The 25,551-nt window shown below is 43.4% G+C and overlaps 2 protein-coding genes across 2 annotated transcripts; both read right to left on the reverse strand.

Annotated features, from left to right (window-relative positions):
• Window positions 1–1,051: 1,051 nt before the first annotated feature.
• LOC306828332 (actin filament-associated protein 1-like 2) lies at window positions 1,052–14,771 on the reverse strand. The gene is made up of 16 exons (XM_079350714.1): window positions 14,515–14,771; window positions 8,540–8,674; window positions 7,854–7,931; window positions 7,613–7,674; window positions 5,748–5,865; window positions 5,420–5,640; window positions 5,154–5,333; window positions 4,854–4,940; window positions 4,649–4,718; window positions 3,912–4,165; window positions 3,706–3,812; window positions 3,240–3,357; window positions 2,633–2,714; window positions 2,366–2,529; window positions 2,039–2,149; window positions 1,052–1,620 (listed from the first exon to the last, which is right to left on the reverse strand). Exons 1-16 carry the CDS (start codon window positions 14,528–14,530, stop codon window positions 1,594–1,596), a joined length of 1,830 nt encoding a protein of 609 aa, XP_079206840.1. The 5' UTR covers window positions 14,531–14,771; the 3' UTR covers window positions 1,052–1,593.
• Window positions 14,772–15,717: 946 nt separating this feature from the next.
• Window positions 15,718–25,144, reverse strand: dmtn (dematin actin binding protein). Its single transcript, XM_079370368.1, has 12 exons — window positions 25,043–25,144; window positions 24,814–24,942; window positions 24,147–24,191; window positions 23,877–24,063; window positions 23,495–23,539; window positions 22,676–22,828; window positions 22,492–22,604; window positions 22,271–22,376; window positions 21,323–21,451; window positions 20,951–21,000; window positions 20,320–20,400; window positions 15,718–20,218 (listed from the first exon to the last, which is right to left on the reverse strand). Exons 2-12 carry the CDS (start codon window positions 24,850–24,852, stop codon window positions 20,105–20,107), a joined length of 1,062 nt encoding a protein of 353 aa, XP_079226494.1. The 5' UTR covers window positions 24,853–24,942; window positions 25,043–25,144; the 3' UTR covers window positions 15,718–20,104.
• Between the last annotated feature and the right edge of the window lie 407 nt (window positions 25,145–25,551).

Below are 25,551 nucleotides of genomic sequence, written 5' to 3' on the forward strand. Positions count from 1 at the left end.
CCAGCTTCTCCCTCACTGCAGACACTCAGGACTCACACACACTGGATTTATGATTTATAGATGTGTGACATGTTGCTCATTCTTCCTTTAAACTTGTAGCATCTCTGAGGCTTTGGATGCAGGACTTTTAACTTATAGAGACGACAGAGACTATCTGGAGTTGTAATTCCGAAAGTTTAGATTAACTGAAAACATCATAAATTACACTGAAGAGAAAACATCAGCTTAAAAAAAAAAACAGAACCACAACATGTGCTACCTGACTGACAAACATTTAGAAAATCCTGATCACACTGGCTGAAAATTACACTGGAAAAAAAACACAAAAAAACATGTCGTTATCACATATTTTTTACCCTGCGCGACTTCACAGACGACCTTCTGTGATCGGCTCGTAAAGCAGGAATTACACTTGATTCTTAAGCACCAATAATTACAATGATAATTCTTATCTATAAAAACAGAATATTAAAGCCTTCAGATGACCAGAAAAACACAAATAAGTGGTTAAAAGTGAACGCTAGAGAGTTTTTATGTGTGAACGTCGTAAAGAAATGCGTCAGGAAGTAGACGTCACACGGCAGTGCAGTTCTGTCTAACGACCAGCAGGGGGCGAAAATGAGCCGACACCGATTTATTCCCTTTTTAAAACTGTTCTTAACGAGATACATTTTCCTGTTAAGTCTTTCCTTATACAACATGATGTTTACCTTATTAATTAAAGTCAAATTAAGAGAAAGATAGACGATAAAGCGCCGATCACTTTTCGGCCCGTGTTTGACGAGTTGCAGCAAGAGGACAAATCTTTTCAGCGCTCGCTTGTAATCAAAGACTCTGACTCAGTTTACATGCACACCATGTTCCTGTTAAAGTCCTGATTCTGGACTTCACTCCGCAGAGTGCTGAGCTACTGGAATATTCCCGTTTACGTGTTAATCAGCATATTCTGAATAGAGCGCAGCTGTAGAGGAGTCCTGACATGACGTCACCTCGGGACGTAAACTAATCCTTGAAATCAGGGGGTTTTATTCGGATTTTTTTATAATCGGAAAATGAGTTTAATCTGGTTGTAAGAATTGGAAAAAAGGTGTTTACATGACTCCTACGCAATCAGAACATTATCATTGTTCTGATGATAATATAATATAATCTGATTGCTAACTGTATATGAGTCCTACCACACATATCCCACCTCCCGTTAACTAGGGTCACTTTTTTTGACCTATACTCTTGTTGTTGTTGTTGTTGTTGTTGTTTGTTTTTAGATGTGTGCACTTTAAGGTGAAGCCAATCAGGCGTGCGCTCTATGTGAGAACATTTGATATAAAATGAAAGCTTCCCTTAACGCCTGATTCATTCTGCTGCATTGAATCGACGCCGTTTTGTTCCCCCGGAGAAACCTGCAAATGCACAACTTAACTACCCACAATGCAAAGCAAACCTTCCGTGTTTATCACACGGCGAGTGTCAGGATGTGAGCCAACATGCAGAGGATAAATGTGACCACAGGGTGTTCGTGTTTAAGTCTTCAGCAGTCAGAGAGGCAAACATGGATTTATTGTTTGAAGCATCAACTCGTAGTTTCTTCAGACGTCAAGCAGCAGCTTTGGTTTCCCACTCCTGAGAAAAACAGAAACAGCAGAGTGAGCTGGATAAAAGGCAGATTAAAGCTCCTCCAGGTGATCTCTACATGCAGCTGCTTTCTGTCTCACTCTTTTGCTTTCCTGATTCTGGAGTCTGTTGAACATAAAGTGAAGCACATTGAACATTAAACTCAAAAATCGTGAGCGAAATTTCTTGTGGTTTTTTTGCAGCGATCAAATTGATTTAAAGGAGAATTGAGCAGTTTGGACCTCAGACGGTATCAAACACGGAGCAGACGTTTGTTTTGGCACGCTCAAAATGGCTCCACGACCCACCTACGACCTCGACCAATGTTTGCAGGGGTTGATGGACTCCCTATGTGCAAGTCTACTTACATTCTGTGGCATTAAAAAAAAAAAAGACGTTGTGAAAAATGAGTTTTTAAGACTCTGACCTTCCGTCTCTGGAAAACCTTCCCGTGTTCGATGAACAGCGCTGAAGGAGCTCGCTTCAGTGAGTTTTTAGCCGAGGCCGTCCGTCTCAGCAGAGGATTCAGGAAACCAGCCTGGACCAGCAGAAACCAGAAGAGGTTAGAGCAGATACCAGTCAAACCAGTTATAATACAGTAGAATAGTGTTTGTTTTCCATGTGCAGCTGATAAAGAAATTAAGAATTCCTTCATGTTTAAAGCTTTTTTTTTTTTTTTTCCATAAAATGCAGAAATGTTGAAAAAAAGGAGTAAAAGTTGACTGAACCAAACGTGTGGTATCCGTTTCTTTACCTGAGCGCGCTCAGTGCAGACGGCCAGCGACTGTCTGAACGTGCGTTTGTTCTGCTTCCCCACAGACGTCAGGTTGATCTCTGACCCCGCCCTCAGCTGCACCGGCCTCTTCCCCGTCAGCTCCAGCTTCTGAACGGCCCGCTCGAAGTCCGCCGACTTCCTGCCTGAAACACACCGACACTTCAGCACTCTTTACTGGACATGTTTACTCAAAGCTCTGAGTAAACGTCGTACGTGGTGTGAAGAGTTCATGAAGTAAAGACTCACTTTGTGTTGTGAAGTTGCCGTAGGTCACCGAGTCTCTGGACGACACCGAGCTGCGGTGAACGGAGTCCTGAGAGCTTCTCATCTGAAACACAAAAATGGTCAAATGAAGCGCTCGACAGACTCTGATGGTCAACGAATAAAACAGAAACATTTCTTCTTCTGTCGTTCTGAAGCTTCGAAGCTTCTGAAGTTCCAGGAGTGAAAAAGTGTCAGATACAGAAGTCTTTGGTTATCAGTTTGTTTCAGAGACAGGATATATATAAGAGATATCTTTATTGATAAAAGGGATGTCGCCTATAAACAATTTATTGGCCTCCTCTATTGACTAAGGCCTCGAACAGTTTAAGGTTAAAGGAAAGTAAATCATGCTAAAACTTAATTTTGTTTTCCATAAGACTCAAATCTCATTATTGTGCATGAAGCAAACTTTATGATGTGCTGATGTGTTAGCAGGAGCGGTCTCTGAGTGTCATTGAAGGGTCAGTTAAAATCAAACAAACACTGAAGGGAACTTTTACTTCATGACAGGAAAACAACTTTTTTTTTTAAACAGAGTAATGAAACTGAAGAGTTGTTGTTGAGCCCGTGATTAGCGGTGTGGATGTACCATGTGCTCCAGGACGGAGGTGTTGGAGTAGATGGGTTGGCCTCGGCCTTCTCCGCTCAGACAGAAGGGGTCGTCCATGTAGGTGTTGGAGGTGGGAAACCTTCGAATCTGAAGCCCGCTGACAAAATAACCACAGACGACGAAGAATAAGAAACAGTACTATCAGATTTGGGGTACCGCAGGGTTCTCTTCTCGGCCCGCTGCTCTTTTAAAAGTGTATAAATTATTCAAATTCCTTTTATATTATATTTAATATAATGTGGTGTAGTTAAGGTAACAACATTTTCCTCTATAACTGTTGTTTAAAAACAGGAAGTGGCTCAGTCTACATTCCTCAAACTCGTATTAAAGCGTTTTTTATTTTTTATTTTCTATTTTCTATAAATGATGTTTGTACATAAAATCCAAAATATTTACATTTATACACCAGGCCTCGACCGGAGGCGCAGGTTGATAGATGTATTACCTGAGAGCTCCACCTGTGCACTCCTGGTGGTTGTCATGGTGACTCTGATTGGCAGCTCCGTCCTGCAGCAGCTTTAACCAGCGATCTTTTTCTTCTAAACTACCGACCTGGAAAAAAAGATAACGTTTAAAAAAAAAAAAAAAAACTACGATAAAGACTGAATTCAAAATAAATATTTCCTGTTTCCCTGTTTTGCGTCACATCACCTCCAGCACAGCCACCTGGTCACCGAGCATGCTCAGTGTGATCCTGTGGGAGCGATCGGTGTCCGGTCCAGGTTTGACCTCGCAGCCTCTCAGCTGGACGGTGTACTGAGGCGACCGCTTACTCTTCACCTCACCTCCCTCCTCCTCCTCCTCCTCCTCTTCCTCTTCCTCCTGTCCGAACATGTTGAGGAGACCAGCCTCCACTTGACACCGTAAACTCTGCCACTGACAGTTCATCAGCACGCTCAGGAAACCTGCCAATCAGAGCGCAGACGAGCTCACCGAGGGAGACCAGGATATTTAACCAGTGCAAAATGAAAGGAGCTTCATTTGACGTACGAAGAAGTTGCACTAATATAATGATTCCTGGATTTCTCTGATGGACCTGTCCACCCGTCTCCATGCTGTCAGAATTAAAACGGCTGAAGTATAGATCTAAAATCAACAGAACTGCAGCAGTCGGGCTGAAATGACTTGTAAGATGGGACGAGGGAATAACTGTTTCTCTGGAGTCTGGAGGGACTTTATGAGACATCAATTTCCCTCGGGATCAATAAAGTATCTATCTATCTATCTATCTATCTATCTATCTATCTATCTATCTATCTATCTATCTATCTATCTATCTATCTATCTATCTATCTATCTATCTATCTATCAGGACGTCTTCGTCTCTGGAGTGGATCTAATCTGACTTTGCGTGGACTGACCCTTTGCATTGTCAGCTGTTTCCGTACCTTTGTTTGAGTTGAGGCTGCAGCGGGCTGAAGGTTTGTCCTCCTCGGAGTCAGACAGGACTGCACTGGACTGAAGACGCGCAAGAAGTAGAAAGTTTTACCTTTTAAATGTTTATACAAAATACATTGATTCCATATAAAAAGTGTTTCAAGCTGCTTTTAACGAACGACAGGAACAAGAAGAATCACAGGTTGGACGTCTCACCCTGCAGGACAGCATCTGGTCTGATCTGCTCAGAGACGAGCAGCTCTGAGACTTCGCTTCACATCCATCACTCACCTCCTCCATCACCTGCACAAATAACACACATGATGTAGAAACACACACACACACGAGCTGACCCGTGTGACACCTCTCATCCAATCACAGACGCCCTCAGGTGGCGTGAGCTCCTTCAGGTGATGTAAAACACGATGAAGCGGACTGAACGAGATCAGATCGCACGTTTTGTTTGTCAGCGATGTGTGAAGTGTGTGTGTGTGTGTGTGTGTGTGTGTTTCTGACCCTCTTCCACTCGTCGGCCTGCTGGAAGCTGCTGTATCCCAGCACCAGAGACTCTGCTCCCAGTGGAACCAGTTTGAGCTGGTGCTGGATCTTCCTGTTGCTCTTTGACTTGTAGACGAGCTGACAGCCGCGCAAGCTCAGCTCCATGTGAGGCAGCAGGTCCTGAGCGCACTTATAACACTGACACACACACACACACACACACACACACACATTAGTATGATCTCTCTGCTTGTCCGGTAGAACGTCACAGATGGCGTTCTTACCAGCAGCACGTCGTTCCTGATGATGAACAGCTGTTTGGTCCACTGTCCGAGCCACTTCCTCCTCCACAGGTAACCACAGAGGCGGGACTCAGGGACCGGCCTCAGGCAGGGCTGCGAGGCGCTCCACTGGAGGTAGTGAGCTCTGTCCTTCACCGGCTCCTCGTCCTCCTCATCTTCCTCCCCGTAAGACTCGTAGTGACTGCTGTCTGACTCCGCCTTCTCTGAGGGCGGGAAGAGGACGCTTTTAATCCTGGTGCCTATCATCAGTGTGTGTGTGTGTGTGTGTGTGTGTGTGTGTGTGTGTGTGTGTGTGTGTGTGTGTGGATACCCATGTTAGAGGCGGTTGTGTCAGCTACATAAGGTGCTGCCTCCTCGTACGTATCTTCATCATCATCATCACCACCCAGACCTCCTGGAGGGAGCGGCGGCACCACAGGACCCTGAATCTGACGTGTCACATGGGGGGGGGGGGGACAGGAAGTGGTCGTCAGTATGACGGTCAGGTGGGCTGATGTTTGTTTGTTGATGGTGCAGATTGTGAGAGAGAGAGAGAGCGAGCATGTAAAAGAAACATGACCCCCACTTGACCTCTGTTTGTTTCCTCTGGACTATTTTATTTTTTAAAGATTTATTTTTGGGGCTTTTTTTGGAGGGAAAGGAAAGTAGACAGAGAGAGAGAGAGAGAGAGGGAGGGGGGCGATCGACATGCGGGAAAGGAGCCACAGGCTGGATCCGAACCCGGGCCGCCCGCGTTAAGGACTCTAGCCTCCTTACGTGGGGCCACCAGCGCCCCCTGGTGGACTATTTACTTTAACTTACAGCACATGAACTGTTGGTTGGTAAACTTGCTTTTCTCTTCCTCCTTTGGCTGCTCGTTTATCTTTCTCTGTTTTATTATTTTTAATGACTTTGTGTGTTTGTCTTCTGTAAAGCACGTTGGGTTCATGTTTGTGTGAAATGTGCCAGACAAATAAAATTGAATTGAACTGAAATTGTATTTTCTACTCTAGTCCGCCCGCTTTCATGTGACCACACTCAAAGAAACTCTTCGTCTTTATCGAGTTGATAACCAGCCTCGTCTGACTGCTCAGTGTGAGCACATCTGTCAGGGTGAAGACAGCCTGGGTTTGCTGAACTCGCTTTACAACGAGCTCAACATGGACAGCAGCCTCTGCAGACCACAACAGGCCAGTTCAATAATCAAACAGTGTCATGTATGATGTTAGAAACATGGCAAGTCAGCAAAACCTCAACTAATCACACGGGACATTCGACACTTTCTTTCACACTCGCTGTGACTCAACATGAGCTGCCACTGAACAAAACATGTTTTTAAATTAGTTTCATATGATTTCCCATGAGCCTCGGTCAATGTGTGTGTGTGTGTGTGTGTGTGTGTGTGTGTGTTTGTCCATCCATCACGTAGGCCAGATGCTAATCAGCTGCCATCAGTGACCACTTCCTCCCTCTCAGCCAATAGGACGACGGATAGAGGAGAGATGGCCTCATATATAAACACAGAATATCCTGTCACTCCCTCCAGCGCAAACACACACACACACACACACACACACACACACACACACACAGATGCAGCAACCCTGCCGTCTCCTCCCAAACCTCCGGAGGACTGCAGTCTGTCATTACTGACCCACATCACAAACCTCCTCCTCCTGTTATCTTAAAAAAAAAAAAAAAAAAAGCTCTTTTTTTTTCTTTCCCGACCACTTTTCTTTAACCTCGAGGGAAAACCAGCGAGGAGGTCAAAAAGTGCAGGGGAGTTTAAAAACAACAGGCGTAAAGAGAATCTGAACCAGGGAAAGTCTAAACTCATCAGGTTTCATGTGTTTTTCATCAAGCGGTAAAAGATGCTCAAAGATCCTCAGTGAGAGATCAAAATGTGTCCGACACAAGCAGATAACTCAAAAATAAAGTTAATGTGGAAAGTGCAGTACCTCGACTGTCCACTCGAGGCTGGCTGCAAAGGGAGGGGTCTGACTTTTTCTTTTAAGTTCTATTTTTGCCTCTTTTGGAAAGAACAGCTGAAGTGAGACAGGAAAGGCAGAGAGAGAGAGAGAGAGGGGGGGGGGGGGGGGCGACATGCAGCAAAGGACCGAGGTGGGATTTGAACCCACTGTTACTCCATACTGAGTGTGTGTGTGTGTGTGTGTGTGTGTGTGTGTGTTGACTCACTGAGTTTTTCAGCCACACAGGTGAGTCGTGCTTTAAGACGAGCTCAGACGACCAGATTCCCTCTGAACAAACAAACAAATCAGATTCATTTACATAAAAAAATAAAGTTGAATAAGTTTCCCTTTAAAGACGTTTAAAACATCAGTAATATCTTCAAAACATATTTATAAAGTCTGAGAAGATCATAAGAGGGTCCATGAAAGCAACTCGTCTTGTAAACATGCCAAAAGCTCAACGTTACCTGTACCAGGTGTGTCTGTCAGCTCGTTGCTAGGAGACGATGATGGACAGCTCATGATCATGTACTCTGCATCTTCCACTAAAAAAACACGCCAAACACATGTGTCAGTAAACGTCTGAGGAGTTAGAACAGGAAGTTAAAACGTTCATCTTGTGTCACATAAGGTGGAATTAAAAGCTAAAAACATATCTTTAAAAAAAAAATAGTTAAAATGCAAAGTTTATATTACACAGTTATTGAGTAAAATATAAAATCTGCAACAACAAAAAATAGATGAAAAAGGTTTTATGTCTAAAGTTACTGATTGGTTTTGGGTGTGAGAATCCAAATCCGTCCAATCAGCGGAGACACAACTAGCGAGTCATGCAGCGTCACTGGATCAGAACAGCAGACCGGATTAGCATGAGTCAGCAGTATTTTAAATTCGTCTTCACCAATATAAGGAAACGTCCGCGTTTAATGTTGCTTGTTAAGTATGTTAAGTAAAACCTCTTATTTCCTGCGTTTAAATCTTCATGCTGAATTTGTTAGCCAGTTAACGGTATTTTCTGGTTAGCATCAAGCTAACAAATTGAAATCTACATCCTGGTGCGTCTATGAGAAGTTGTTCCCGCCATGGGGAAAGATGCACCTGCAGCCCCGGAGGGTTCATTGTTAATAACAATAAAAAGGATTCGGATTCTTACCAGGAGCGTCGTTTGTTTGCAGTTTGGACAGCAGCTCTGAGATGGACTTTTTCTGAGCCTGAGCGATGTAACTCAAGTTCTCCGAGTCCAGAACAGACAGGAATGACTGCAGGTCCCAGATCAGCTTCGCCAGAACTAAAGACAGACAGACAGACAGACAGACAGACAGACAGACAGACAGACAGACAGGTTAACAGCTGGACTCTTCAGTTTTACTTTGACAGAGTTTATCTCGTTCTGATGAGTCATGGTTGACCCGACCGTTGACGGAGAAGCAGAACGATGACTCATGTTTGATTACACTCTCACTATCTGTCTCCGTGAAAGACCCTCATTGTTCCCGCTCACACAGGCTCAAGGTGAGCCGTCACAGAGCAGCTTCCTGTTTTTAATTAAGTGCAAAAAAAAAAAAAAACATCACGAAACACATCTTGAAAACAAAATAAACAGCTCGATGTTTAAACACTGAACTTTTTCGGATAATTACTTTTGCGTTTCCTTGTAAGGTAATTGATTTATAGGAGTGCTAACATGCTAACGTAGAGATACGTTACCTCCTTATTTCATGGTTTTGTCAGTAAAGGGGCCGAGGTGCTAGCATCCCTTGTTCATTAATTTACTCCTAAAAACCTCATAAAACCCATCTTAAAAAACTCTCTTTAAGATGCTGACATGCTAGAGTTCATATGTGCACAAAGGACGGATGTTGATTTACCAATTGTTAGAAAGTTTGCAGTGTACATTATAAAGAGTGGGATTTAATCATCTTAGCTTCTTGTAAAACATTCAAAAGTGAATCGCTTGGTTTCCTCCTCATTTGTTCTGAGAAACAGAAACTGAGCGTGGTTCAGTTTGTCGTCAGCAGGTTGATGAAACGCGGAGGCTGTCATGAAGTTATGAATGAATCTCTTGTGTCTCAGTTCAGTGAATGAACGCCGACTTTGTGTTGAGTCTGCAGGAGACTGAAGGGCTGAAATCATTAAACAAAGTTATGTGAGTGGCCTCCCTCTTGACATGTTATTTACCATAAATAAATATTTTCCCTTCGTGTTGTTCATATTAGACATCTACCTCCATAATACTACTGCGTCATTTTGTTATGAAGGTTATCCAAGGTCATTTGGACCGACCTTTCTTACTTTAAATTCACGTGTATGAACATTTCTATCTATAAGTGAGTCTGTATGTTTTATTGTAGGGTTAGAAAATTAGAGACATATACAAAGGTTAAATTTGTACTTTAAAGTAACATTATAATAGGAATTTGGTTCGGGGCACTTTGGCGCCCAGCAAAGGTCTCTGATTGCAACGGCACCGTTCTGTTACGCCTCGCCCTCTTCGACAACGTGCATTTGTTGACAGGCAAAGTGTCAGGAAGACAACACAGGGAAACCTCTCACTAACTTTTGAAGGTGAGATAATGAGTCAGCACAGAGCGCTTAAGTCAAACAGTATAAATAAGATCCCCACATCTGGTTTTAATCAAGGCCAATCAGCCCCACCTGGCTCTGCACTGAGGGGATTCAATCACCGACAAAGACTGGAGAAGTTAAAGAACCATGTTGACCAACAAGCTTTATTCTCAAACCAGATTTTGAGCAAATTTTACTCTCCTTCAGCCCGTTGTTAGCAAACTGTTAGCATGCTCAGAACAGGCTGTTTTTGTGTCTGTAGCTTTAAACATGTAAATGAGCTGTGTCTGACCACGCCCCCTCTCTGGAAGGGCTCGGGTGTACTCGGTGCTTTCTGGCTCCATGTCCTATTGTTTACGGTGAGAAGGCAGACTCAGAGGGCAGAACAAACACCTAGCTGTGGGAGTGTCACCCACCTGGGGGAGGGGCTACTGCCCTTTGTGATGTCATGAAGGGGAGGGGCTACTGCCCTTTGTGATGTCATGAAGGGAAAATCTCCAAACAGCCTGTTTGAGCACACATTTTCTGAAAAGTGGAGCAGACAGAAGACGGAGAGGACGGACTTTTCTCATCAGTAGAGGGTTTGTAAACAGACACATGTTAGCGTTGGAGGAACATGGTGAAGTGCATCTTGAATTATACGTGACCTTCAAATTGTTCACAAGGTTCAGCTTCATGACTTTATAAATGAGTGAATGATGAAGATCCGAACATCAAACTGGCTGCATCTGTCTAGTTGAATGTTTCCCCTCCACAAATATTGGGATGTTCTGGCCTTCACACGTCAAGCGATGTGACAGGAAACACACTGATAAGCTGCTGAGTGCTGCTAATGTTTAACACAGAATAAAGAGTGTGCATGTGATGTTACATCATCTAAAAAAAAACAACCCTCAAGGTAGTGAGAGAGAAAGTAGTATGTAGTCGAAAATAATTGTAAGACATCTTAAAGCTAATTCTTTTGATCCAAATCTTGACTAGAATGACCGAAGAGAACATCCTAAACAATCTCTCGAACCTACTTATTGGATTCTCTTAGATCTCGTACGACCATGAGTACAACTAGAATCTTTTTCATGACCACGAGATCCTTTAAAGTCCTTTTAAAGTAAAGGAGATTGTTGGCCGTTCATCCTGGTTGTACCGATGTGTCCAGCTCGGTCGGTCCCCCCGTCTGTCTTTTTTTTCAACCAGCGCGACTGGTGAGAAGAATTACTGGTGATGGGATTTTCAGATTTGCAAATCAGTACACACGAAGGAAAACAGACCACAACTTTTTACCAGACTTTTTTTTTTTTTAGAGGTAACTGATGCAGAATCACATAAAACGTCGACATTTGACTCAGTTTAATTCCAGAGGATGTCAGCAGGTACAAACCTGTTTTTAACCCTTTAAAGTCATCGACTTTGTTGTTGTTTTCTGTTGCTTTTTAAAAGTCAACGTTTGACGGGAATAATCTCCAAAGAGTCGGAATTATCATCAGAAGGAGTGAAAATGTAAAAAATGCAGAGGAACAGACGGTGATTGTGTCCGAGCTCCATTCACACACACACACACACACACACACACACACACACACACACAGAGTGAGTCCATTCACTCTCCGAGCTGAGTGGGAGACCGATGTCAAACGTTTCTGATTAACCCTTCGCTGCTGATTTTAAGGATCCTTTCGGCTCTGTTTATCAGCCTGCTGCTGTTTTAAACATCGAGCTGTGCATACCTCACACACCCACAACAAGACAACGACAACAACAACAACAACAACAACAGACTGTCTGTCTGTCTGCGGAGAAAAACACCTCAAAACACAAAGACTGCTGCTGCTCAGAGATATAAAGAGTTTGTGTTTGTGAACACAGCTTATCTGAACATCAACATTACTTCCTGTCTCTGGCTTTGATGCTGTTGACCCCCCACACACACACACACACACACACACCCACAATGAAAAACACATCCCACACACGGCGTATGACGTTCATTTGAATGAAAGACAAATCATTTTTCATTGTTTTGTTCGTTTGTTAGTGTTCAGGATGTTGTGGCCAAACAGAAATAAAACTTTAAAGGTGACATATTATGTCAGAATAAACTTCCAGCATGTTCCTCTAACTGTAACGTGTTTCTCGTCTGTTTACAAGCCCCTCAGTCTTCTACCTGCTCCACTTTTCAGAAAATGTGAGCTCAAACAGGCCGTTTGGAGATGTTCCCTTCATGACATCACAAAGGGCAGTAGCCCCTCCCCCAGATGGGTGACACTCCCACAGCTAGGTGTTTGTTCTGCCCTCTGAGTCTGCCTTCTCACCGTAAACAATAGGACATGGAGCGAGAAATCACCGAGTACACCCGAGCCCTTCCAGAGAGGGGGCGTGGTCAGACACAGCTCATTAACATATTTAAAGCTACAGACACAGAAACAGCCTGTTCTGAGCAGGGCTGAAATAGAGGGGTTTATAGACATGATCAAATACAGGATCAGAGTGGATTTACAACAACACACTTCATACACATGATGAAGAGGAGCGAGGACACTGATTTCACCTGAAGAAGAGGAGATCATGTGACCTTTAAAATAAATAAAACTGTTGTAAAAGAGAGTGTCTGTGTCTTCACTCAGCACAACACTGGTTTTCGTCACTCCCCTGTTTTTATCTTTTTGGTTAACTTGTGAAGTCATTCATCTAAAACTGGATCCATCGCTCAGTCGGGGAGCATGTAAGGGGAGAAAAATGCTAAATTGCCAGTGTGACTCCAAACAGACTATTAGCTCTGTCTCCTGAGGGCAGCGCAGGGAGGAAGTGGGGATGAGGATGATGAGGGGCGGAGGACGGAGGTCAGACAGACGGGTGTTTCCGAATGATTGGCTGCCAAAGTTTACATACCATCAATGTGATAAAGAAGAAGAGCTCATGACATCAGCATGCTTGACTGTGACTAGTTTATATATTCGATCATTGCACATTATAGCCAGTTACGTTATAATAACGACGCTATAAAAGCATTCTGATTGAACATTTACACACCCTGTTTGAACTTCTGATAAATTATGTAGATTTAGTTTGTTTACTCGTTGTTTTATTTTGTCAGTAGTTTCGTTTTGTGTATTTTTCTGTTGATATTTCTGAGTTCAGTTTTCAGTGTTTCTAGTTTTATATTGTAGTTTTCCCCTCTGTGTAAATCTCCTCTATAGTGTTACTCACTGCCTCTGTGTGTTTTGAACATCCTCGTTACCCTCACCTGTGTCTTCTTAATCTCACCTGTATTGAGTTAACCCTGTGTGGTCTTCTCTATTTAGTGTCTGTGTCCTGGACATAAACTATAAATATGAATGTTTGAAGCTTGATTCACGTCACCATCTGTTCCTGCAGGGGGCGCTGGAGGCTCATCGGCAGCAGCCACCGTGCTGGAAATGCTGTCTCAGCCTAACTTTGAGTCAACCAAACAACAGGCTGAGAGCTGGAGCTGAGGCGGGTTTTAAGCCTCCTGACAAACCGTTAAACGGTTAGCTAGTTAGCTTGTTAGCTAGTTAGCTATCGCTCATAAAATCAAAGCAGACAAGTTATAAATGATTAATTCCCCATGCACATTTCTTTTACCATGTTGTAAACATGTTTGTGTTTTTTTCAGTGTATGTAACTTCTGGCGTGTCTGCAGCCAGCCTCTAGTGGACACTCGAAGAACTGCAAGATTTTACACTTCCGCATCGACTTCCTTTTTTAACACCGGAGGTTTCCTCTTGGCTATTTGTGTTTGTCAACTTTTACAGATTTTTCAGTTTGAACATCTTTTATTGGACTCTGAAGAGTAAGACCCTTTGTTTGTTTTTTCAGTTCAATGCATTTTCTAGTTTCAGTTTTATCTTCAGCACAGTGCAGTTACTCGTTTGTTCACGTCATGACGGAGGAGTCAGAACAGACGGATTAAAAAACTTGCTTTTGAAAAGATAAATAAAGTTATTCTGATTCCTTAAACTCACAAACTCACATCTGTCACATGTTAATTTAACAGAGACACATTCAGTGATCATTGCTTCATATGTTAAATACAAAGTTCAGATGCCATGCATGCAGGTTTATAGTTATGACTAATTAGTAAGGTTTTCCGTGTCTCAGCCTTTGGGATTAAAACAGAATCATTAGACTTTAAGAAGCACACAAACACTCACTCAACATAAGCTCAATAAAAACCATAAAATTCGGATTAAAACAGGAAACTGACAGCTTCAGCCTCTCTGTTTGTACTTCCTACAAATGTATAAATGTCCTTTTACTCAACAAAGACGGCGGATAATTAAAGACAACACAATGTGAAACATGTTTTTCTTTTTTTTTAAATCTCTGAGTATACTCAAAATGCCCTTTCGGCTCTTTAAATAAATCTAATCGTGTTTAATTTTAAATGTTAAGATTTGTGTTTAATTTGACGATAATGTAAAATAATTTATCTTTTTGATAATCAGAGTTAAAGTGTGTTAATAGGCTTGTAGTCTTTTGATTCTTAGTGACTTTTTTGTTTTGTTGTATTTGAACATGAAGTGTGAAATAAAGTGAGCTCTGTACCTTTCTGTTTGTCCATGTCTGTCTGTCTGTCTGTCTCAGCAGGTTCTTCTCTGCAGTCTCATGTCTCTGCTGAAGAGTCCAAAACATCAAAAAAGAGAAGTTTCCCTCCTTCCTGATCGCTGTCTCTCTGCTCTGTGGGAAAAGTTTCAGCTCTCACCGCCTCTGAGTAACATCAACACAGGAGGGAGGAGAGAGAGAGAGAGAGAGAGAGAGAGAGAGAGAGAGAGAGAGAGAGAGAGAGAGAGAGAGAGAGAGAGAGAGAGGACGGGCCCACAGGAGAGAGAGAGAGAGAGAGAGAGAGAGAGAGAGAGAGAGAGAGAGAGAGAACGGGCTTACACACACTCTTTGATTCTCCTCCGGCTTTGTTCAATAAAAACAAAACTTAAAAATGTCTTAATGACTTAAAAAATTGTTACATTACCTGTCAATCATTTACACCAGAGGTGTCCAAACTTTTTTTCTTACGGGCCAAAATTGTGTGTTTGAATCGTTCCACAAGGTTTTGTTTTTTAAAATAGTTTTGTAAGGAAACGAAAAAAGAGGTAAACACACAATAACTAATTAAAAAAGAGCTATTTTGTTGTAATTTTAAGCAAAAATAGTAAAACTTTGTAGATCAGAATCAAAAGGTTCGCAAAAGAAAAGAACATTAAATACTTTTTTCGTTCTTTATCTGTTTTTTTTAAATCTCAGAATGAAGTCTGTAACGTGGTTAATGATTTTGTTAATGTTCTTTCTTGCTTTCTGTATTTAATAATAATAATAAATAATAATACATTTTATTTGTAAAGCACTTTACATTTTTAAAATCTCAAAGTGCTGCAGAGAGAGTATTTAGCTCAGGCTATTAAATGCTTAAACAACAGTCAAAAATATGCAAAGGTTCATTTTCATCGTGGAAAATCTTAATGAGCCTTCAAACCAAAAACCTTCTGATTCTTCGACTGAAGTCAGGACACTTTGGACACTCTGATTTACACAACACAGACTCCAGAGCGTGGGCTGTAAAAACAAGAACACTTAACGATTTCTTGTGTTTTTTCTTGTAAGTTTGGATTTGATTTATTCAGAAGAAAAATGTAAAACGATGTGTTATAGGTTATTTCTTGTATCTTTAATGTCAGAGAACGGGAGGGTTCAGCCAGCCGAGTGAATTAGTGATGTAAATGTGCGCGTGTTAAAAACACAGAGAAACCAAAGGTGTCCTCAAAGCAAATAGAAATGCTCTTTATTGTAACTCATGGTTAATCACTCACATCACCATTCATTTGTTACGTCACCTGCATCCAGATATGAAAACAACAACAATAACTATTGAGTCATTCAGTGGTTGAGTATGTACAGCAGCAGGGCGGCTTTGGACAGGTGAGTCACCGTCAATCAGTCTGACCTCTGTGTGACCTCTGTGTGACCTCAGAGGTCAGAGTCGTACCTGTGCTGCGCCTGAGCCAGGATCCTATCTGTCGTTGTGTTGATTGACCTAATTAAACTATGACATCATCTAAAGGAGACCTGCACGCCGCAGATTAAAGGTCAGACGTGTTGACGGTGACGGGACTCGGCAAAGTCGCCCCACGTGTTCAAATAATTCAATAATAATAATAATAATAAAAAACACTTTAAAATATACAAAAAGAAAGAAATTAAACATGGAACAATCTTTGTGTCATCATGGTGTTAGTCACAGCAACCCACTTCCTGTTTCTTACTACACACAACCAATCAGAACAAAGCATTAAATCCCCTCAGTATCATCAAACAGCGTCAGAATCATTCCTCAAGAAATGAAGCAAATAAGAAAATCATCAACGTAAAGTGACCAATGCTCGCTCACTCTCACATCTTCACCCAGTGTCTCTTTTTTTTTTTTTATTCCAGTCTTTTTTTATTTATTTATTTTATATCCACAGATACAGGAAGCGTGTGTTGGCGAGGCAGACATGGTGGAGTGTGATGGAGGAAGTGGCGTTGGTGATTTTGGCGTCTGCAGTGAGTGAATCCAGTCGGGACTGTTCAGACCTCACACAGGTCGGAGTCTTTCAAATGTGATATTTAAAAGGTGCTTCGTTTTTACCTTCGATAAATCACATAAATATATTTTTTTAAAACTGCATAATGACTGTAAACAGCGAGACTTTGCTGAAGAGGGCGGAGGAGTGAAATGGACGTTAGGTAGACTCGGTCTGCTGTCTCTGAGGCATGAAAAAGAAAACGAGAACAAACCTTGATCAGGGGTTTCTGACAGGACAAAGTGGACGACTAAAAAACGGTTTGTATCCTCGTGAAGGAGAGGGGAGACAGGAAGCAGCCCCGGTAGTTTACAGTCATCATACCCAGCTGTCTGAATGTGATTTATTATAAAATCTTTAAATCTTTAATTCAGGTGAATACCTGTCTTTAACGTGAAGTTACTGACGTACTGTAAATGTGCTTTCATGGTGGAGATGTTCATCCCTTCAGTTTACTTTGAGTTTTGTTGAACTTGGAGGGGGGTGTTGTTGTGATAAATGTCACTGTAAAATCTTGAGTTTTCTCCCATCATGCATCTGTCCTTTGGTTTGGAAACCTTTAGAAAAGTCCAGGAGGAGTTTGTGTCTCCTCTTCGTCACTCCTCGGATTGTGATTATTTTTTTTTTTCCTTCCTTCCAACGTTCATGTGTTGATATTTTTCACTTCTTTGAAAGTGAGTTTTTTAGATTCGTATTAACAAACATGCCACTTTGTCTATGTAGGTTAAAAAAATAGCTGCACATCATTTGGTCACTAAGCAACACTTAACGTCTACGACCTGCTTTTGTTTCTGCTCTGAGCTTTCAGTTTATACTTTATTATTATTCTCTGACACTGCAAACATCTCTCACAGGTGTCTCTGTGTGTGTGTGTGTGTGTGTGTGTGTGTGTGAAGGTGTTTTCGGACCGCAGGAACCTTTTCATAGTTCAAGGAACTGTTGGAACATCCCGCCATTGCAGGAACTCTGAACTTTTTTAGTTCTTAGAAGCCAGTTTAGAGGATCCTGTTTAGCTCCTGCTTCAGAGTTGGCACCATGGCGGTGCAAATGCAGACTGTGCTGTGACGTTCTTAGGGAACTCCTCGCCGGATAGTTCCTCTCCAAAAAGTGCCCAGAACCATTTGGTCCGAAAACACCGGACGTGTGCAGTGTTCTTAGGAAATACAGGGCAGTGGCTTTTGCTGAAGAAAGACAAAAACAAGGAGGAGAACTTTGATCACAGCCTGATCTGCTCCCTGACATGAAATCTAATTCAGTTTTTATTTCAGTGTACGAATCCTGTGCAATCCTGTGTGAATGTGTGTGTGAGTCCTGACTGTCTACACTGAAGGAGAAGCTCGAGTCCTGCTGGCTGTGTTGTTGTTAGAGCTGTGTTTACATGGCTCCTCCCCTTGTGTATAAAAGCTGTTTTAGTCGAGGACTAGAGAAGAAGAACATGCTCACTGATTATTTGGATGTCATGTAAGAGATTTTAGATCACGCTCATTCTGCGTCAAATTATGCAAACTAAAGCGTGCTAACATTAGCATGCTAGCGCAACAAAGCTAATGTGGGCATCTCTGAATCCTTTAGCTTGTGATTGTTAAACTAGCAAACTAAAACTTTAAAAAAAAGTTAAATTAGCTTCAGCAAAACTTAGTTGAGGCACTTATGGCCAGATTTACTGAAGGTCTGCGTGTGATAAACAAACGTGCAAGCTTATCTAAAAATGGCTAACATTTCAGGTCGTTCTCTGAGAGTACCGACCTCCATTAGTGGAGTGGGTGAAGCGACATTACTAGCTAGCTCACTGTCATGACATATTGGTCCAAATAGTTTAGTTTTTCGATTAAAAAGGACTCCAGCACATTTTAGAACTAATTTAAGGATACACGCTAACTTGTTAGCATCGAATGTCAGCTTGCAATAAGCTATGAACATCACATTTAATTTAATCTAATCTGTTTGGTTTCAAAAAGTGTCAAAATATTTAATCAGGGTTCAACAGCATAAGACCGTAGCTCCCTTTGTAATAGCTAGTTGTTAGCAAGACTAGCTAGTAGTTAGCAAGATTAGCTTATAGTTAGCAAGATTAGCTTATAGTTAGCAAGATTAGCATGTGTGCAAAATGCAGACTGTGATCAACTGGCCTCCTTATTTTTTCTTTTGTTGCTGGGTAAGAAATGCGGTCATTATGACATCATAGCTGGCTTAGCCAATAGGAACAGGTTTATTCCGAGCGTCGGCGTCTTCTCTGTATCAAAACCTGACTCGGAGTCAGCAGGAATGCATTTTTAATTCAGTTTTTCTCTTTGAATAAAAACTGGTCGAGATGAACCCCGTCTTTAATCTCATATGGGAAAAAAACCCAAAAATGCTAAAAGTGGCGGCACTGACATTAAACCTGCAGTCAGATAAACAGCTGAACTTCATTTCCCAGAATTCCACCACTGCAACCCAAACAACTGAGCAACAACATAAGTTTCTTAAATCTGCTTAAAGTGCCACACAGCCCAATAAAACGCTCATTATTTTTTTAATATTTTTTTTTGCTTCTGTGTTTTTTAGAGCGCTACGCCAAATCGATTATAATATTCGTGTCATGTTTTGGACATTTTCAGTGTGGTCGTTTTTCACGTCGTTCTTGTTGCTATCGGTGCAGTTTCGCCTCGTGTTGTGTTGTGTGTTTTTTTTTTCCCTCTTCCTTTGAGCAAAGACGGGAGGTGTCGGCTAATTAGGAGCGTCTTATCAAATCACCTGCGTCTCTCCTTCAGTGCCTCTTCCTGCTATCACGAGCAATAAACCACATCGTCCAGCCGACTGCTCGATCTGCCCTCGTCCTCCATAAATACCTCTCTTACCACCTGCCTTATCGGGTCCCACTTTAACCAGCAATCGGTTAATCATCACATTTTGTGTAACATTATTTGAAGCAGCGGGAGAACAGGAGACATCTCCCCTGTTCGGCATGTAATCAAAAATAACTGCTTCTTTAGTGGCTTTAAAGAGAAAGCAGGAAGACCCGTTCTCGGTTTATAAAGTATCTTCTTCTTAAAAATAAAGGTCTATCTCTTTCTGTTATGTTATCAGACACTTCATATAACAATCAAAGCCTGTGATTGGCCGCCTCTGAAGAAAACTAATAAAGTAAATTTAAGACCCCAAGATACACAAAAATAGAGCCGGAAGTGTTGAGACTGGAACCTTTAAGTTTTCATACTTTTTTGTGTCTCCTCTCTGAGCGCGCTGAGTCGATCTGCTCGGAGTTTAAATGAAAGTTGCACAAACTGGAGGTCGTCTCGTCTCGTCTCGACGTTTTCCCTTCATCGTGACCTGTTGTGCTCACTCACTACTCTTGTTATAAATACGTTTCCACGGACGTCTACAAACTGAAGCTTATGAACAGGAGCTCTGTGTTTTTCTCTCCTCGAAGCCTTCACTGTGAATCACATCAAACCTGAAGCCTGAGACGCTTCCTGAGCGCCTCACTGTGATGAAGACGACGATGGCGGCGGTGCTGATAGTGATGTTTCATGTTCAGAGTCTGTGTGCGGGGGGGGGGGGGGGGGGGGGGGGGGGGATTGTGGGAGATGCAGTCCCAGTCAGAAGAGACAGACTTTCTTCTTCAGGTCGTTCCTCTTCCAGAGAGAGAGGAGGTCGAACTCCTCGATGGACATCCCGAAAACACTGAAGAACTCCTCCTGAGAGAGGTGCCTCTGCTCGGGCGAGAGAGAGGGGGAGAGAGAGAGAGAGAGACTTTAACGATGTGAATGCTTCGCGTGGCATCAGGCAGCGGCGAGAGAGTCGACAGGTTTACCTCCAGCCTGGTTCTGTCCACACCGGGAGGAAGCTTGCTCCGCCCTCTGTGAGTCACCACCAGCGTCTCGTAGGGGCAGATCTACACACATCAACCAATCACGATCAAGAGAACAAAGACGTTTAAAAAGACGATCGAAGGTTTTCATGTGCTGAAGTTTCTACTGACTCCACCAAACGGTCTGTTCGGTTCAGTTTGGTGAAATTTAAACTGATCTAACGTGCGTCAGTGATTCGTGGGGAGATCTGCGTCTCCGAGGTCGTCCAAGGGGCGGAGCTACACGCTGACATCACTCTCATGAAAACAAAAAACGCCTTGGAATTGAAACCTGATGTTTAACCCTTTATGGTTGGATCGGCAAGTTGAAGAGAACCAAATAAGGAGGGCGGTACAGGGAGGTCATTTTGGATCTTTCCCGGCTTCAGCCAATAGAAACGCTACAACATGTGAACTGAACCGTTTGGTGGACACAGGGCTTTATAAGGACACGGCTAAAAAAAAAAAAAAATTGCAAGTGGAGTCGAAACTTTTCAGGTTCTTTATGGGAAAAAAAAAAAAAAAAAAGTTGTACAGTCGAAAAGGTTTATTTTTTACGAGTAGTAGAAATAAAAAACCAACACACTGCTGTTACTTTTTGCTCCAACATGCTCGGGAGAGAGTTTCCTCGGTCCATCCTGGAGTCTCCATTCTGACAAGAACACAGAACTCAGGTCAACTTTAAAAACACAACAAGCGACCGACGCTCAGAGAAAAGGATTCAACGTGGATGTTGAAGTCAGACGTTACCTGAAGATCTGTGAGGAGAGAGAGAGAGAGAGAGAGAGAGAGAGAGAGAGAGAGAGAGCGTGTTATTAACGAGCTGACGTGAAGAAGCTTCATTAACGGTTCGATTACACGACATGAAACCATGATGGTTCTTTAACGTTGAACACGCTTCGTCGTACCTGCGGGAGTTTTCTCAGCCGAGCTGAACTCTGCTGACTGAAGCTGTAAAAACAAACACAAACATGTTGGTCACCTTCATGGTTGTGATTCTGTGCTGTGATTGGACGATGCTGTGGCGCCGTTCTCACCCTGGAGAGGCCGCTCTTTGAGGACGCTGGGAAGTAGACGGACTTGGAGGCGTTGGAACCTTCAGAGGAGGAAATGAAATAAAAAAGACAGAAATGTTCAATTCAATCGATCCATGAACTCGACGGAGTCACAGCGTCCCAGCCGCCGCCGCCGGGCGAGAGGCGGAGTTACACCCTGAACTGTTCGCCAGCCAATCACAGAGCTGACAACCAGACACACTCACATTCACACCTGCAGACTCCACACAGAGAGGATCCTGTCAGACGGGGATTCAAACCAGCAACCTCCTGGCAGTGAGGGGTCAGCGCAGCGTTAATGCACGTGTACATCAATAATCACTCTGACCACTAGGTGTCACCAGAGCGCAGTGTTGTTCCTCTCTCTCTGATCTTTAGATCAACGGTTCCCAAACTGTGGGACGGGACCCCCCAGGATGGTCACTAACCCCAGAGGGGGGGTCACATGATGCCTTCCAAAAATAAATAAATATTTTTTAATTCTTACGAAGTCAATATGAAAATATAAAGAAAAAGTGAAGAAAAGTCTTTAATGTAAGTTTTCACAACGATGTAGGCGTCTGTTACTGTTTACACACACACTCACTCACACACACACACACACACACACACACACACACACACACTCCGCTCAGTGCTAAATCCTCCATGGGACAGTCGAAGGTCCTGAGTCTGTACGACCGTTATACTGGGGGGTCTAGCGGGTCAAAAAGAAAGAGAACCCCGCTTTAAGCCGTTTTTAAAAAATAATAATAAAAAAATTCCAAGTCTGAAAATCCGATTGGACGACACTTTGTGGGTGAGTGAATCATTAAAGGAGATCGGCCCTGTGCTCTCAGTGTTTGAGCGCTCACTCCTACCTGTGGTGTGGCTGCGATCTGGCAGCGAGCGAGTTTTCCTCCTCAGAGGAGCTGCAGATTTGTCCAACTCCTCCTTCAGGATGATTTTTCCCAGATTGGACTGAATCTGAAGAAGAAACCAACACAATGTAGTTTCAGCATCATGTCTAAAACCTTTGTGCTCCTCCTGCACACCTGACGGAGCAGCTGCTCGAACCCTCGGGGGAGGACTCCTTGTTTACCTTGTTCAGTTCCTGTTTCTGCAGAGCTCTGAGTCCCCACAGCTCATCGTCCAGCTCTCCGTCCTCCTCGTCCTCGTCTCCGTCCCTCTGCTCCTTCTTCCTCCACTCCTTCTCTGCAGGAAAAGACAAAACATTTAAACCTGTGTGTGTGTGTGTGTGTGTGTGTGTGTGTTTGGGGCCGTACCAATCACAGCCAGCGACGGGGGGCAGGGCCAGTATTCTGTCTCGATCTTCGAGGGCAGGTTTGGATCCGGAGGATGAGCTGCTGGAAACTTTGACGACTCGATGATCAGATCCTCGATGTGTTTCCCCTGAGGGACCTGAGGGGACGACACATCTGCACACACACACACACACACACACACACACACACACACAGACAATATGTTTAAGCTGATTAAATGCAGTGAAGTCCTCTCTGTGGTTTGGGGGGGGTTGGTCCAGCTGACCGACATTCAGAGCCACTCTGTATTTGAAATAAACACAAAGTACTTGTTCCTGTAATGAAAGGATCAGGGAAGACTTCCTGATCGGAGATATTACCTACTCTTCCACATACCCCCCCCCACACACACACACACACACACACACACACACGCTGACTCCCCCCGCCCACCACATAGTGATACTAGCTGGTGCCGACGTTACACATGAATGGAAATCTTTTTTCCACTCGGTCTCAGACTGGACTCATTTGTCCACGCCGTCACTGATTGGTTGGCAGGAGCCTTCGCAGTGTTCGGGTCTAAGAGAGGGACACGCCCCCCCTGAACACAACAGGATGATTTCTGTGAGATTGACGGTCCTGGTCTTGTCTGGTCTCGGGTATATTATCGTGGTCTTGACATCACCAGCAGCTGTTTGTCAGTTTAGACACACTGGGAACATGTTGAAGCTTCGGTCTGTTCGTCATTTAAGCTCCAAAACGTCAACACACACACACCTCCATCCATCGTTATGAATCTGAAGCAGGACATCGGACATATCAACACGTGTGACACACCTTGTTTGTAGATCGGAGGCTTCTTGTAGATGTTGGTGCCGTTTTCTGAAAGAAGACGAAGTGAAAGTGAGGAAAATGAAAAAGACGGGATTTTCTCCAAAATCATCGGCACAAAGAAAAAATGGTGACGATGCTGTTTGGTTTGTTCGTTTGAACAGAAACTTGAGCGACCAGCGGGGATAAAGCTTCGAGCTCAACGTCTCAAGATGTTTGAAAGGACGAATGACTGAGAACAAAATGTTGGCGTGCAATGCTCACTTCTTCTCTGCTGCCAATCAGAGTCAAATATTTATAAAGTCTGGAAACAAAACGTGTGAATAACGTTTCATAAAATGATGAGCAAATTAAAGATGTTAACAATGTGCATGGAGGGAGTTGTTACCGGGCCTGTGGAAGTGGTGCATGGCTCCAGTCTTGGTACCGGCGGACTGTGTTTGCGGTGTGTTTGGCGTGTTAGGTGTGTGCGGCGTGGACGGCGTGTGCGAGCTGTGCGTTCTGCTGGTCTGGATGGTGGAACAAGGAGAGGAACCTCCGGGAGAACATTTCTCCAGCCACTCCCTCGGCTCCCTCTGGAAACACAGAGAGAGAGAGAGTTCACGGTGGTGCGGCGAGAGAGAAAGGGCGTTGGGAGTAAGGGGGGGGCGGGACTTACCTCTGGGGAGGGCGGCGGAGAGATGGAGCGAGGAGACAGGGACCTCTGAGGAGGACGGGAGATAAAAATAGAGGAATAAGTCAAACATTCGAATACGGAACAAAGAAGACGTTTCATCTTCTTAATAAACAAACAGTGTGACTCAAGATTTAACAGATTTAACAGATTTAACACAAAGATACGAAAGTTCCCTTTAAAATATATAAAAAATATAAATATCAACAACAACTGTTTATAGAAGCACAACCGGAAAGATCAACCAATCAAACAAGCTGTTTTGATCATAGCTCAAGTGTCTCTCTCTCTCTCTCTCTTTCTCTCTCTCTCTCTCTCTCTCTCTCTCTCTCACACACACACACACACACACACACACACACACAGTGGGTCTCAGCTGCAGTAACGAGCCGGTCTCTGAGCAGCAGATTGATGCGCTAACCAACCAGACAACCAGCCGACTCTCCTGCTAACTCTCAGGATCACATGCTAAGCTACATGCTAACAAGCCGACAGAAGACTGTGGCTCAGTGGTGGGGGGGGGTCGAGGGGTTCGATCTCCTGCACCGACACGTCTGACCCCAAGTTGCTCCCACTGCTTAATCGACGGTGTGTGAACGGGGTTAATTAGCGCTGATGTCACCTGTAGAGACGTTGTGATAATAAGTTTCACCTCTAGAGGGCTGTAGCTGTAGTGCGGCTGGTAGATCATCAGGTCTGGTCTCTCTATGTCCAGGATGGCTTTGTCTCTCGGCAACGCTGCCAAGTCCTTGTAGCCGATAACCCCGTCCTCCACTCGAGCCTGGAGGGGGGGGAGGATTGGGGGGGGGCAGAGATTACAGATTACTGCCTCAAGATTAATCTGAAGGATAATATATCTTCATGTGCGCGTTCTGCCTCACCACGATGGCGGCAGCGGGGGATCCCGGGATGCTGGTCCCTCTCAGCGACAACACACTCCCGGGAGATGTCTGAGCCAGCTGCTGCTCACACACACACACACACACACACACACACACACACAGATCAGAGGTCAAAAACAAACTGGTATTCAGCTAAATGGAGCGAGGATTTAGATAATGAAGGACCATTTGGGACTCGGTGAAATGAACACTCGGAGGTTTCCTCTTCTGTCAGCCTTTGACTTTTATATCCAGATGAAACAGGATTTACGTTCCTCTTTTAGTCATTTTTTTATGTCCTGTTTTTGTATTTCTTGGGTCTGAAATAAAGTATGAAGTTGTTTCCGTCTCCCTGCTCTGGTCTGGTTTTTTCATGTTTTCGTCTTCAGAGTGTCTGAAGGATAATCAACATCCCCGTAATGAACACATCCATTAATAACCAGACACCTGATCGTCCTCGGCCCGCAGATTAAAATCACATTTTATGCCCTCAGTTTTGACTTTAAGGT

The sequence above is a fragment of the Symphodus melops genome (assembly GCF_947650265.1).
Source record: "Symphodus melops genome assembly, chromosome: 1".
Lineage (NCBI taxonomy): Eukaryota > Metazoa > Chordata > Actinopteri > Labriformes > Labridae > Symphodus > Symphodus melops.

Coding starts and splice junctions, on each gene's coding strand:
- LOC306828332 (XM_079350714.1), bottom strand. Junction 2,530..2,632: donor CGGCAACTTCACAACACAAA/GTGAGTCTTTAC, acceptor GGTGTGTTTCAG/GCAGGAAGTCGGCGGACTTC. Junction 1,621..2,038: donor AGGTTTTCCAGAGACGGAAG/GTCAGAGTCTTA, acceptor TGTTTTTCTCAG/GAGTGGGAAACCAAAGCTGC.
- dmtn (XM_079370368.1), bottom strand. CDS start 24,852: ATGATCTACCAGCCGCACTACAGCTACAGCCCTCTAGAG. Junction 24,064..24,146: donor CTCCGCCGCCCTCCCCAGAG/GTAAGTCCCGCC, acceptor CTGTGTTTCCAG/AGGGAGCCGAGGGAGTGGCT. Junction 22,605..22,675: donor CCCGTCGCTGGCTGTGATTG/GTACGGCCCCAA, acceptor CTTTTCCTGCAG/AGAAGGAGTGGAGGAAGAAG.